Source organism: Pelobates fuscus, chromosome 8, assembly GCF_036172605.1.
Source record: "Pelobates fuscus isolate aPelFus1 chromosome 8, aPelFus1.pri, whole genome shotgun sequence".
NCBI classification, from domain to species: Eukaryota; Metazoa; Chordata; class Amphibia; order Anura; family Pelobatidae; genus Pelobates; species Pelobates fuscus.
In genome coordinates, this window is record NC_086324.1 from 115,435,501 (window position 1) to 115,451,305 (window position 15,805).

Here is a 15,805-nt window from a genome sequence, read left to right on the forward strand (position 1 = left end):
GTGGGATAAGACTGCCCTCTATAGACCAAATCCTTAAATTGCTATCTGGAAGGTAACCACACCTCCAGTTTTCTATTGGTCTATCACCTAGTGAATTTTCCCTTTAAAAAAGTTAAGACAAAGGGAAGAGGGAGGTATGCAAAGGATGCAAAGGAAGCAAAGAAGCAAAGAGGTGAGCAGTCAGGGCAATGCAGAGAAATCAATGACAGATATCCACTCCAGGGCACTCAGAATTTCTTACACACCAATCACACATCCATTCAGTTCCTGAGACTACCTACTAATCTGATGAAAATATCTACTCAACTGGTAAATATACTGGTTTAATTTAATTAATCTAAATTAATTACAATTTTCTAATAGCATGATATATGACTGGATAAATCACGATCAGATTTCGATATTTAGAAATCTTAGTTAACTAAGAAGTATATAGTTATAAGCATCCCATTCTGCAGATGGGAAAATAATAATTATATATTGGTGTGGTTACATCACATGTTAGCATATCGTGATATTTATCCAGGTGTATTGATTTGCTCTAAAATAAGATAAAATATCTGTTTAGGCAAGTTAAAATTCTGCTTATAGAACATGGTAGATTACTATTATTGGATGGTTCCAGGAAATGACTAATTAGCTGGTTTAAATGTTATTTTATTTAAAATTACATGAACATAGGTCTTAATTACCTAGGCGGTCTAGCCAGCATTGAAATGGTTATTCTGTTTTTAATTCTTTATTTTTGGTGCATAGAATGAAAAATACAAACAATCTGGCAATGCCCCAACAGCTGTTGCCAGCAGATTGTTTAACATAGATCAGTGTTAGTTAGGCATGAGTAGCAATGCAGATTTTGTTTTTTAAAGCAGCGTAAAACATTAGATTTTTAGTACAGGCTATACAAAGGAACGTCCAGTATGTATTTCTGTATGCTTAAATAAATGTAACCACCAGGGGGCAGCTAGGTTTTCTGAATCGGCCTCTCATGCTAGCTCATAGTTGCTCTCTATGGGGAACCACAGAAGGAGAGTCAGCTGCAGTATGCACACAGCGTTTGTGAAAGGTAAGGTGCTGAAAACACAGGGTATGCAGTAGTCTACAACTACGTTGGGCATATATGAATAGCTACCGCTTGATCATCCCTGCCTCTGTGAGTCGGTCAGTGTCCTTGCTGTGTTTAGGTCCCTTGCCAGGGAGGTGTTTAGTCTCTTGTATCTGCTAGTGGCAGCCTCAAGTATATGAAAGAGGGAGCTTGTGACACGTCAGGGTTAGAGTCCTGATTGAGTTCCCTCAGATCTGCCGGTGACCATGGTGAGGCGTTGACTCAGGTAGTGCAGGCGTGTGCCTGCCTTGCATTCTGATCGTTTCCTCAGAGTGTGTCTGTGTGACGCTTATTCTGCCGCTGGTGATGGATGCGGCGGCCATTTTGTTTTTCTCATGCGGTCCCAAGTTGCTCGGTTTGTCGCTCAGGCTTCATAGGTGGTCGCTGCTTCCTCGGTGGGGTCCGGGACAACCCCCCCCCGGCCCACATGGGGCGGTAAAAAGGGCTCTCGCTAAGTGTGTGGGAAGTCCCGCCGGACTGAGCACAGGAGACCGGCCGCATCTCCCGCCAGAGCCTCACGACAGGCCGCAATCCCAGCCATCATCCTCGCCAGCAGGACGAGGGTCAGTATTCACTCTTAAAGTTGTGCTCGGGTCCCCCCTCGCTTTCTTGTAGTAGCTGTGCAGTTATTCAGGAGCTATAAGATTGTTTTGAGCTGGATATTGGCGATTCATTGAGGAGCCGAGGTGCCCCACGTCCAGCCAGCTCGTCGGTCAGGCCCCGTCCCCTGTTTTTTTGGTTTTATTCATTTTATTTCTTCCTGTATTTTCCTTTGTCCCATTTTAGGCACTGGAACTTCTAACAAGCTGTTACATTATGGTCCAAGGAAACACGGTATCTGCCATAGGGCCATTCAGTGGTTTAAAAGAGGTAAGGGAAGCACATTTACTTTGTCGTGTGTTTTCTTTAGTAAATAGCAGCATTGATGAACTAGTGGATGTTGTCTTAGGGACATTGTTTCCCAGTTCTCTTCTAAGGACACAGGTTAAAAAAAAGCTTGTGTAATTTTAAGTATTTGTATTGTGTGCCACTCTTACCTAAGTATTTGTGCTATGAAAAATAAAAAGTAAAGGTTTTCTAATACCGTATATACTCGAGTATAAGCCGACCCGAATATAAGCCGAGGCCCCTAATTTTACCCCAAAAAACTGGGAAAACGTATTGACTCGAGTATAAGACTAGGGCGGGAAATGCAGCAGCTACAGGTAAATTTCTAAATAAAATTAGATCCTAAAAAAAATTATATTAATTGAATATTTATTTACTGTGTGTGTATATAATGAATGCAGTGTGTGTGTATGAGTGCAGCGTGTGTGTGTGTATGAGTGCAGTGTGTGTGTTGCAGAGCCTTGGTGGCGGGTGGGCAATTTTATTATTATTTTTAATTATTTTAATATTTTGATTATTTTGTTATTATTTTATTTAATTATTATTATTGTTTTATTATTTTAATATTTTTTATTGTTATTTTTTATTATTTTATTCTATTTGTAATATTATTTTTTTACTTATTAATATTTATTTTTTATTTTTTTTATTCTTTATTTTTGTTGTGCAGGTGAGTACATAGGTTAGTCATACGCCACAACAGCGTGCATTTATACTTGAACATGAACAGGTGAAACAGTGGCATAGAGAGTTTGCACATATTTTGTTTTGAATAGCATAATGATAAGTTAGGCAGTTATGTCTGAACTATAATAAACAATTTGTTAAGTAACTCGCTTGTTTTAGTGAACAGTGGAGGGTTTGACAGCTAATTCTGTCACATGACTAAAAGGTAACTTCACTGGTGTATCTAGACTGCTAATTTTGAGGATCATAGTGTAACATTCAGGCTATGTCGCACAGGCTTAGTCTAGCGTTTTGTAAACTAAACAGTTAATTTGCAGAGTAGGCTTGAATGAAATAGGGTAAAGTTAAATACAACAACAAAAAAAATGCTAAACTTTGAACATTGCTAGATTGCTTAATTTAGAGCAGGTATAAGGTAAACACACTTGAAAGCAGTGTCTTGGTACAATACAATACAATGCCTATAGACGTTATGCTGTAAGCGTTTAGGTTAAGAAACCTTGCTTCGTGGATAGTAGCGTTAAACCTTGTCTTTCAAATAGTCAGGTATATCCTCAAAACTATGCCTATATCATGCTGGGGTACATCTACTGCAGTATAGAGGGTGTCTGTTAAATAGGCAGGTATGCCCTCTGAAGTATGCCTATGCTATAGTGCGTGCTAGACAGTGTGGGTACATTCTTAACTATGTGCAGTCTTAGCTAGTACACCATTATAGAGCAGTTTAGGCAATTGAGTAGTGATTATGTATCATGGAAGTTCGTTTGGGGGCATAAAGGGCTGAGTGCTAGTGGCTACTATGCCTCACATTAAGTTCAAGTCCCCGTCGCATCAGCCGATGCCTCTTCGTGACTGAGTGTGTGCCCCTCGGGATGGTCGTCGCGGCTGTTCAAAGGGTGAGTTGTAGTGAGGTAGGCTCTGCTCTGTATGCTTTTGGGACGAGGTTCTCCTCCATGAGGGTTGCTGTGGGGCGTTCCGCCCGTTTCTCTTTCTGGCATTCAGCTTCCCTGTCTCTCGATCTGCAGCGCGGCCGGAACTGTGAGTGTTCAAGCGTGGGGTTGCGCCCTGCTGGGCAATGGCCGTTAGGGCCGCAGATGTACTGGCGGGTCTCACATGTTGGTGAGGTCCCCTCCGGTGTGTGCGGGCTTTAGTGTTGGTGCCCAGGGTACCTGGTTTAATTTCCCTCTGTGTTGGTCTCCTGCTCCGCCGGGGGGAGATCTGAGGGGGGTTCCCGCCTAATTGGCGCCGTAGTGCCGGGCGGATCCACGCCGCCACCTCTGTGATCGCCATCTTGTAGGACCGTCTCTGGGCCTGAAGCCTCTTCCACAGGCTTGCGCAGATCTGCTCGTAGAAGTCTCTTGTGTGCATAGGAGGCTTGATTAGAGGACGTTTTTTGGCAGGCTGTGTCAGTGCCACCCTCCGGTGTGGGCCTATGCATGCCCCTGTTGCTTTGGGTGTTGTCGTTGGGTCGGACGGTGACTTGGGGGTGATCGTCCCCAGCGAGGACCGGGATATCCACCGCCGGTCCAGAGGGGGGGGCAGCAGGGTCGTGTCAGGTTCACGCTTGTGAGCAGCTCCCTGCCGGGGGATCGGCCGTCTCCCCCAGGCCTCAGGCTCCGCTCCATTATAGGCCGCACGGTCGGAGTGAGTAGTCCCGCCTCGCTTTGGTGCCGGATCGGTATCATTCTGTTATGCATGTCGTCGCGTGTAGATCTCTGGCCACCATGCGTTGCTAGCGTTAAGGGGTCGATCTGTGGTAGCATGTTTGTGCTCTTTACTGCAGGAGCTCTTGAAGTGTGCGACCGGCCATCTTGGCTGTCAGGCCCCGCCCCCCTGAAATGGTTATTCTAACTGTTAGCTAAAGTTTTTATGGCCTTATGCTGCAAGCTGTGTGAAAGAAAGTGTCTCTGTGAAGCCCATCATAAATCATTGTCTTGACAATTGTCTGTGTTAACCATTGGAATGTATTGCCATTTGTATTGTATACTCATGTTATACTGAATATTCATTGATTATTATCATGCATGTTACATATTATTATTATTTACATTGTCACAATAAATTGTATTTTTATAACAAATTGTGATTTTATTTATATGGAATACATTTCACTTACACGATAACGATCTTTGGGATCTGAGAATTGAAATAGTGGGCAATTCTCAACTGTTTACTATTATTACCCCATAAATATCCCCACAACACACACACACACACACACACACACACACACACAGTATATGTAGAGTAATGGCTCACAAGTACAATAGAACCCCTCAAGTATAGGTTTTATGGTGATTTGGAAAGTTACATGGTCCAACATAAGATTTGCCAATTTCCATTTTTGGAAATTGCTATTTGCCAGATTGGCTATGTTACCTTTGAGACAGTATGGCAGCCCAGAAATGAAAATGAACCCTACCATGACATACCATTTGAAAAAGTAGACAGCCCAGGGTATTCAAAATGGGGTATTCTCAGTCTTTTGTAGTAGCCACTTAGTCACAAACACTGGCCAAAGTTAGCATTTATATTTGTTTGTATGTGGGGAAAAAAGCAAAAAAGGAACATCAACGCTAACTTTTGCCAGTGTTTGTGACTAAGTGGCTACTAGAAAAACTGGACATACCCCATTTTGAATACCCTGGGTTGTCTATATTTGCAAACGGTTTGCCATCATGGGGGTATTTCTTATTCCTGGGCTACTATGCAGTCTTAAAGACAACATAACCAATTTGGCAAATTTCAATGAATAAATTAAATGGGCAAGCCTTGCATTTGACCCTGTAACTTTCAAAAACACTAGAAAAACTAGTACATGGGGGGAGTGAGGGGTACTGATGTACTTGAGAGACTTTGCAGATAACAAATATGAGTGTTTCAAAACAGTAAAACGTATTACAATGATATTGTCAGTGAAAGTGACGTTTGTGTGTGAAAAATGCAAACAACTTCACTTTCACTGACAATATCATCTTGTGATGGGTTTTATGGTTTTGAAACACTAATATTTGTGTTCAGCAAAGTCTCCAGAGTAAAACAGCACCCCCCCATGTGCAGGTTTTAGGGTGTCTATACAGGGCTTGCCCATTTCAGTTTGCCAGATTGGTTTGCTGCGTCTATGTTGCCCTTTGACACCAGATGGTAGCCCAGGAATGTGAAATAACCCCATCATGGCATACCATTTGCAAATGTAGACAACCAAGTGTATTCAAAATGGGGTATGTCCAGTCTTTTGTGTAGTAGATACTTAGTCACAAACGCTGGCCAAAGTAAGCATTTTTATTTTTAAATAAAAAATGCACTTTCACTGACAATATCATTGTTGTGATACGTTTTACTGTTTTGAAACACTCATATGTGTGTTCAGCAAAGTCTACAGAGTATAACATCACCCCCCATGTACTGGTTTTAGTGTTTGTAAAAGTTACAGGGTCAACTATAAGGCTTGCCCACTTAACCCAGCTTCCAATGGGTAGACCTCTCCTCCAATAGAGTAGCAATATGCTCTTAAAAGAGCAAGTGATTTTAATTCCAGGGGAGTATAGTGATATAGCAATCCCCAGAGTAGATACAGTTGTTTCCCCCACACATGGGATGAGACGTTGAGAGTAAGCAGGAACTCGTTTAATGGTAGCCACAACTGGCCTTATATGCAGTTCCCCATGCAAGGGGCATTCCCCCCTGGACTTGAGAGCAGACTACAGTAGAAACAAATACACAATTACATTGGCTCTCAGATCCAGGACACTCCCATACATAAGATAATCCCTCCCCTGTGCCTGGGAGATAATTGAGTCATCAACAGAAAACAAATGTTTACAAAACACATTTAAACACACAAAACCCCCATAGTTACATCCCCTGATAGCCCCAATCTGGGTGACCAACATATCCAAAAATGACCCAGATCGGTTGAGAGATTTCCTCGAAGTCATAGTTTGATCGACCACACGCTTGTTCCCATGCCCAAAACAGTTCCAGATAATCAGGGCTTGCGGTCTAGTTCGGTAGTTCACAATATAACAGAAATATGAATGCAATCAGTTCGTGTATATACTTTGTCTGTGTCTCTTGTTCGGGAGTGTGTTTCCACCGAATGCCGAACATACTAAGAGATGGATGTCCCAGCAGGTGTTCGCACCATCGAGTGACCGATAATAATTCCATGCACTTGACGAGTAAACGTGTTTGCGGCTAAAGATGGCCACCACCACATGTTCACACATACGAACAACGGCAACCCGTTGTTCTGTTTACATTTGTACAGCATGCAACGTTCTGGAATTGAGATATTAAAGCTTGGTATCGAACAGTGACCTATTCTTCCCCCTATACTGCCCATTTAGACCATTTGACTAAACTTCCCCTGTACACATGTAAATAGTTGGTGTTTTACTCACACTCCACGATAACTTTTTCTTTGGTCAGACATTTTTTTTACGCTCTCTTTTTTTTTCCTTTTTATTGATGATCTTAGGAATGATTAATGAAGAAATGTCTTTATATTAGGAATATTTTCCAGAGTTTTAACCAGTATAGGGTTTACTCTGTTTTGTGTACAAATTAAATTGTGAATCAAATCTTCTCTGTACGCAGTACTATACATGCATCATATGGGAGTTGGCTTTGTTTTCTTCGGTTCTAAATTAATTGGGTTATTTCCCAGTAAGGAGGGATAGGACAGACTTTTGTTCCTTAGGAACATTTTTCATAAAGTGCATCGACATACATTGCAGTAATCATGGTCGTGATTACCTCTAAAGATTCCTAATATGACATACACATTGCCAACGCAAATCTGGTAACACCACCGTAGACGCCATATAATGCTTATTAGGGTTATGTGTACAGCTGAGACAAATAGAAAACATACTCTGACACCCACCAGGCTTGAACCCAAAAATCTCAGAGATACAATGCTGACCACGGCTGCCAAAATTTCTTCCTGACTGGACCGACTAGTGAAGTGCTTCCCTTTCCCTGACATACCATTCTAAAGTCCCCTTAAAAGTTGTAAGTGCTTCATTTAGTGAAACAGAGTGTAATGTGCAGGATAAGAAAAGTAATTTTTATTTTTATTTTTTTTACCGTTTACATCAGAATGTGGTATTTGTGGTTTCATTTCTAGAATAGTAGTATATGAAGTTGTCAAAATACCAAATCATCACATGTATTGTTCAGTTTCTTTTTCTCTATCTTTATCTGCTTGATTTAGGTTTCATTTTTTGTTTGTTTATCTTAACACTGTTACATTTTTAATAAACAATCAAATACATACAGACTTACTAACAGACATACACACATTTGCTCGGTTCGTGGTGCAACAAGGGAAAAAAAAGGAAAGATACATTTCCATATCCGGCCCTAGTCAAAAATATATCATACTGCTAGGGGAGGAAACAGAGAAAGCAACAGAAGAAATTCCCTAAGAAAAACAAATTTTCGAGGGTCTAATTTTTTAATCCATTTATCCCAGTAGGTATAATGGTTACCCTTATTTGGTGCAAAATTAGTAATGGCCCTTTCCATTTTACATTGAATAATACTTAGACCAATTATCTACCTTAAAAGATTTCCAATTCCTGGCTATTGAGGTCTTCCCTGCCATTAAGATATGGAAAACAATAGGTCTAGATTCTTTATTTTTTTGTCAATCTGTTTTTTTATTGAAGGCATATGGGATAGGTTACAGAAGAGAAAACAAGGATAATGTTCTAGTAGGTTACAGCTTCGGATAAATACAACAGTATTGTGTCACATTTCCAAATTAGCATTGCCTCTTTTTTTTTTTTTAAAGTAAAGTATGAGTGTGAATTTATGCAAAACCGTAGCAAATAAGGGTTAGTAAAAATGACATATCCTATGTCCAAGTTAACATTAGTCGCTTTAACATTAGTCGCTTTAACAATAGTCGCTTTAACAATAGTCGCTTTAACAATAGTCGCTTTAACAATAGTCGCTTTAACAATAGTCGCTTTAACAATAGTCGCTTTAACAATAGTCGCTTTAACAATAGTCGCTTTAACAATAGTCGCTTTAACAATAGTCGCTTTAACAATAGTCGCTTTAACAATAGTCGCTTTAACAATAGTCGCTTTAACATAAGTCGCTTTAAACAGCATATGTCTGGAATCATTAGTGGCTAAGCTTTGCATGGTCGTAGACATGTTGTTAAAGCTATGAAAGTAAGTAAAGCCTGAGGCTAATTGGTAGTGAAAACATGCTAGACTCTCTTATTAAACAATATTGTTGTCTAGAAAACAGCATGGAATGAGTTTTAGGAATTATAACGTGCTTGGTCAACTATTCTGAGTTCATGCAAGGAACAGCACAATAAGTATAGTTGTTAAGGTATGTCTAATGCTTTCCTATTCTTATGTAGGATATATAATCAGAAGAGGGACAAAGAGGAAAACATAAGATGCAGGCTAGGGTATCTGATTATGTGGCTTTGACGGGTGAAAATTAAACAAGTGTTTCATAGAATACAAGATATACAAATTTAAATAACTTTGTTAGGCTAGCTGACTGCAACAGGTAGGACAAATACAGTGTAACCACCAGTACCGAGTATCATCTAGGGAGCCAAACACGCTTTAAGTAGTATGGCCAAAAAGAGGGGTGCAAGACAGCCCAGCACACGTAAAAAGCACCCTCTGGTGGAGTATCCAGCACTGTGCACCAAGGACACGTCTCCCTGGGTGGCTGGCATGAGTCCACAATAGTCCTCCTCATCCGATGCCCCGCAAAGGGAGGCTGCTGGGACCAGCCGGTGAGTAGCTGGAGGCAGGTGCAGGACAAAAGTGGGGCTCGCTGACATATCCGGAGGACAGTTCCCGGAGGGGGTTAAATGTGACAACCCTCCAGCCCTGGGCTGTGGGGAGGGCCTGCATCAGTGTCCCACGGGCCTGGGTACTCACAGTTGAGGCCAGGTCCGTCTCTGGCGGGATACGGCAATGACGCTTGGTGGGTCGCTGCTTGCGGCGAGTCTTCCGCCTCCGTGGGTGATGCGTAGGGGGATTAACCCCGGCGGCTCTCGGCCCAGGTGGGCTCAATACTGGGTGTGTTGCCGCTTGTTGGGTGTTTGTGCCCGAGGGTGGCGCACGAACCTCCTCGCCGCTCTTCCTCCGTCCCTTCACTCTGCTTCGGGTTGCTGCCTTGTTTCGAGCCTCCAGTTGTGCCCAGAAACGGGCGAAGATTGCGTCTAGTCCCCTGTTCCCTTGCTTGTGTGGTCCGCGTGCTCTGGGTTTCACCCGTCTCCTCCGCCTCTCGTCGGAGTGTGTCTCATGAGCCTGCCGGCTGATCGAGCTTGGTGCTTGGCGGGGAGGGTGAGGTGGGTCAGGTGGCAGTTTCGCGGTTCGCGGACCGCTCTCGAGCCTCTTCCAGAAGGCTGTGAGTAGCCTGTCAAGGCGGACCTCTAGCGGCTCCAGTAGCTCCCGTGTGATGGGGGTCCGTGTGGGGTCCGCCATCTTGTCCCCAGCTGCACAAGGTGTCAGTCGTTTTCGGGTTGCCCCGTTGTCGTTTGGCAGCAGGTGATGGGTAGCTGGGACCGGGATAACCCCCGCCGGTCCATAGGGGGGGGAACGTGGGCCCAGTCTCTTCCTGTAAGCCGGCGTTGGCGGCGGGGGAGCGGCCGCCTCCTCCACGCCTGCCATGCTTGTAGGCCTCAGGTTGCGTTGCTGGGTGTTCTGTAGTCGGTGCCTGATATTTGGCACCAACTCGTAGCCCTTGTCAGCAGCTCTTTGTCGGTGGCCCATTTGACGAGTTTTGGAGTCGATTTAAGGCTTTTTATCAGACAGAATTGGCGTTTAGAGCGGGAGCAGCTCTGACCTGCGCCCGCTCGACTTCGCGTCCAGGCCCCGCCCCCCTAGATTCTTTATTAATGCCCGTCACATCCATGTGTAATAGAGCCATACTTGGAGTTAGCTTAATCCTTGTTTCCAGTAAAGATTGTAAGTAATGGTCTAGTTCCTTCCATAGTAGTCTAATTTTCGGGCAGTCCCATCAAATATGCTGAAAGTCTGCCATTAATTCATTGCATCTCCAGCAATTAGATGGTGCTGTAGGATACATTTTTGCTATTTTATGAGGGGTTCTATACCATCTGTTAGTAATTTATAATGAGTTTCATGTATGTTTAAACAATGACAGACTTTATATTTATATGTATATTTTTTTGTTGAGGGAGTTGTTCCATTCTTTCATAGTTATATATCTTTTGCCAGGTCATGGTTACACTTAAAAATTGCTGGGAGGGATTAGTTTACTCTGAGTTTTATAAATTATTTTTATAAAATTATGTGGCTTAGTAGAGAAGTAAAACAAGAGATTAAAAATAAGAAAAGGGCATTTAAAGCATTTAAATCAGACAAATCAGAGGCATCCTATTTAAGATATAAGGAAGCCAATAACGATTGCAAAAAGACAATTAAAGTGGCTAAACTAGAAAATGAGAAATTGATAGCTAAAGAATGCAAAACCAACCCCAAAAATGTTTTCAAGTACATAAATTCTAAAAAAAAAAAAAAGTGGAAACAGAGTTGGGTTTATTAGCTAATTAAGACCAGGAAAAAGCAGAAATTTTAAATAACTATTTTCATCAGTATATATTAATGAGGATCCTATGGCAAGAGATATGCAAATTATTTCTGAAAAAAACAAACTTGCAAATAACTTGTGATTGGATAACTCGAGACACGGTGCTACAGCAATTAAAGAAAATTAATGTAAATAAAGCTCTGGGGCCTGACAGTATTCACCCACGAGTACTTAAGGAGCTAAGAGGGGAAATAAGTGAACCTCTGTATTTAATTTTTGTTGCAGGTGTTGTACCAGAGGATTGGAGGAAGGCAGATGTTGTTCCTATATTTAAAAAAGGGTTCAAAATCCTTGCCTGGAAATTATAGACCTGTGAGCTTAACTTCTGTAACTGGGAAAATATTTGAAGGGCTATTAAGGGATAATATTCAGGAATTCATTGGGAAGAACGTTGTTATTAGCAATAATCAGCATAGTTTTATGAAACATAGGTCATATCAAACCAACCTAATTACATTCTACGAAGAAGTAAGTAGAAGTATAGATCAGGGTGTTGCAGTGGATGTGATCTACTTGGATTTTACCAAGGCATTTGATACGGTTCCTCACAATAGGTTAGTCTTCAAACTAAAAGAAATTGGTCTAGATTAATATTCTTTTTCTTGGGTAGAACATTGGCTTAACGATAGCTGCAACAAGTTGTAATTAATGGTAAATTTTCAGGCTAGACAAAAGTGGTAAGTGGTGTCCCTAAGGGTTCTGTTTTAGGACCACTTCTATTTAACATATTTATAAATTATCTTGAAATAGGCATTGAAAGCCATGTATCCATGTTTGTAGATGACACAAAACTTTGTAAAGTAAAATGTGAGCAGGATATTGCTTTGCTGCAGAGGGATTTGGATAGATTGGGGGACTGGGCACTAAAATGGCAGATTAAATTTAATGTAAAGAAATGCAAAGTTATGCACTTCAGGGTTAAGAATGCACAAGCAACTTACACACTAAATGGTAGTGAATTAGGGATAACCACACACACACAAGGAAGATTTGGGAATTGTTATAGACAACAAATTAGGCAGCAATATACAATGTCAATCTGCAGTTGCTAAAGCCAGTAAGTGTCAGGATCGGGACAGGGATCCAACACGCAAAGTACAAACAGGACAGGGTACGTATACCGGACCTTAGAATGGCCGGACTAACGTACGGAGAGTAAAGAGAATGGTCAGAAACAAGCAGAGGTCGAGGGAACGAGAGGACAGGTGAGCGAGGAACAAGCCGGGTCAAGGATACCAGAGGGAAACAGAGTAAGTCAAACTAGCCGGGTCGGAACCAAAGGAATAACTGAAATCGCCAGAGCACTGTGTGACTAGACAGGCTAGAACCACGACAGGGCAATGAGTGAATGGGAGAAACAGGTTTAAATACCCTGGTTACAGTGAGTATACCCGCCTCCGACGAGTCCTGAGTGGCTTCCGTGACGTCATAAAATGAGACGGATCCCTCGCGGCCGGCGTGAGAGTGTCTAGGAGAGCCGCGAGGGATGGAGGAAGCCGACCTGCTGGAGGAGTAAACTACTAAGTCTCTACCTCTTTCGGAGGTAGAGGCTTCAGGTACCCTGACAGTACCCCCCCTCTCAGATACGCCCACCGGGCGGAAGGAACCGGGACGAGACGGAAAGCGTGAGTGAAACGCCCTGCGAAGGCGAGGAGCATGAACATCCTCTTGTGGTACCCAACTTCTCTCCTCAGGACCATATCCCTTCCAGTCGACCAAATATTGTACTCTCCCCCGAGAGATACGAGAATCAATGATGGAGTTAACCTCATACTCCTCCTGACCCTCCACCTGAACAGAGCGAGGAGGGGCGATCGTGGAGGAGAATCTGTTACAAACTAGGGGTTTCAACAATGAAACGTGAAAGGAGTTAGGGATGCGTAAGGCAGCTGGGAGAGCTAGACGATACGCCACTGGGTTAATTCGAGTCAAGATCCTTTTTTCTAGTCTTGTATGATAGGAAAGATCTGGGTAGATTTTTATTTGTGCGTATGCAAGTATTGCATGGATATTTCTTGCCGCTTTTATGATCTGATCTTTGAGTCTAGATGAGGCAAAGCATATGACGACATCACATGGCTTTGAGCGGTGTATTTCTGGAGGTTTAAATGTTGTATATCTCTCCAGGATATGGTTATGTCCTGATATGTCTATATCAAGAGTTTTTATGAGATCCAATATGTATATTTCTAGATGTTCATGTGTGATAGATACGGAGATATCTCGGAATCTTAGATTATTCCTTCTCATTCTATCTTCTAACTCAGAATTTTTTTTTATCCATGTTGAAAAAATTTTCATCTTGTTTTTTTTATTAGATTCTCTTGCTGTTGTAGATCTTCTTTCAGTTGGAGTATTTGCACTCCATTGTTTTGGAGTTGCATCTTTAATTGATATTGCTCTTCTTTAATTTCTGTTCTCATGTTATGAATTTCAATTTTGAATTTTTCAAACAGAGAGGCAAATGCATCTTCCAGAAAAGCCTTTGTAACGGTCTGAACTTTTTCTGTATTAGATGGGAGATTTTTTTGTGCGGCTTCTTGTATATTGGTTATACTTTCTTCCAAGTAGTTCCCCTCCAAGTTTGATTTATTTGTTTAGGGGGAGAAAAAAGGAGAGTCACTTACTCTCTTGTTTCTTATCTCTCTTCATTACGTTCTTTAGTTTGTTGGTTTTTTTTGGTAGCCATTTGCAAGATCCTTGGGATAAGAAGGGGATTGGGGATGGTGTAGCCACTATATTTCAGTATCTGAGTTATATAGTGATGACTTTTCAATCCTCAATGTTCTTCTCTTCGTTATTATCTTTCTCAGTTTTTTGTTTTTTTTTCCTCCTTTCCCTTCCCCTTTTTTTGTCCTTCTCTCTTCCCCTCTATTCTCAAGGGAGTATGCTAACCAACTTGGATGATTAAGAAAAGTAATCTTAGTTTCACCTTCCCACATAAGGCACAGCCAGCATGCATTCTATGATCCTGCCACGTCACTAATGACATTGTGAGATCTATGAATTGCAAATTCATATCTAATTCGGCTTTCCATGATTCTTAGGGTTAGGACAATGATTGGCTAAATCAATGTCTCTTCCTGGGGTGGGTAAGCAAGAAGAAACAAGCGAGAAGCAGATAAATATAAAGATAAAAACATAACCTGCTTGTACGGCATGCAAAATGATAAATGGTCTAATTCAAATGTAATGCTTTTAAATCAGACAGGCATGTTTAAATAATGCCTGTCCCTTTAATAATAGCAGATTATGTTACTAAAGAGAAACTATGCAGTACATATGTTTGATATTACTTACTTTGCAACTGTTTCTTCATATGTCTGTGACGGTATCCTAACTTGCTCTGTAACCAGAATTCTCTCTTTAAAAAACTGGCATGAACCCTGAATGCCTTTTTTATTATTGATGATCATATGAACAGGGTATATGTCTTCTGTGCAAAATACTTTCTTGGACTTAACAACCACCATGTCATCATCATTTTCTTCATACCTACAAAGGGGAATAAAACAAAAAGTATACTAGTGCAATTTAGAATCTAAATATATCCTATGACTGCAAAACATAAAATGAAAAAAAAAAAAAAAAAAAAAAAAATTGTATGCTTTGGTCATTCAGTGTATTTGTACATGTTTTGTTCCTAGACCTCTGCTGTAATTAGTTCCACTAAATATCAGTAATAATCATTAGCAATCATAGATGTGGTAGAACAACCCTGTGCAGTTCTAAAGTTTTATTATTTTATCTATAAATTGAATAAAATACTTTAAACTATAAAACTATAGGGCAATTCCATAAAACGGTCAACCTGTCGTGCATTTTTTATCCTTTCATTCAGATAAACCAATTTCTGCATATATTTTGGGAAAGCACATAAACCTCTCACTTTTGATTTGGCGAGAGTTCTGACCTACTCTCCCCCCGCCACCCCCACTCCCCCGTGTCATACATACATACATACATACATAAATACACACACACCTCGCTTTGGAAGCTATTCTTTAATGTGTTCTCCATTATCTTGCTCAAGGTTTAACAATTTACATCAGGGCTCGACAAATCCCAGGTGCCAGGTTGCCATGGCGACTAGACATTTTGACCTGGCGCCTAGGATTTGTCAGCCTTTTACCTAACGTGACCGGGTGCCCGACCGCAGGATCATGGAGGCGGCCAGCTCAGGGAGCATTGTAGCCGGCTGACCTGGGCTGTATGGAGGCAGCCGGCTCAGGGGGCATGTAGCTGACTGCCCTGGAGAGCATGGAGGCGGCGGGCTAGGGCAGCGCGTAAGGGAGCAGTGATCTTCCTGCAGCTCCTCTCTATTCCCTCGCGCTGTGTAATGCCGGGATCCGGAATATGACGTGTGAGGGAGCAGAGAGGAGCTGCAGGAAGATCACTGCTTCCTCACACTCAGGAATAGCAGCCCCACTAGACCCCAGGGAAAGTCCACTTAGCTCTCCCAAAGGCAGGGAGGCTGGATGGATTAGAATTAAACATATACATTTGTGAGTGGTCCTTTAATGA

At 41.8% G+C, this 15,805-nt stretch overlaps 1 protein-coding gene across 1 annotated transcript in view; it reads right to left on the reverse strand.

Annotated features, from left to right (window-relative positions):
• The window catches only part of GTF3C1 (general transcription factor IIIC subunit 1), a 135,111-nt gene that overhangs the window by 110,039 nt on the left and 9,267 nt on the right, over nucleotides 1-15,805 (reverse strand). Inside the window, exon 2 of the mRNA XM_063430237.1 lies at nucleotides 14,582-14,776. Coding sequence (XP_063286307.1) covers nucleotides 14,582-14,776 — 195 coding nt within the window. The remainder of the gene's footprint in view (nucleotides 1-14,581; nucleotides 14,777-15,805) is intronic.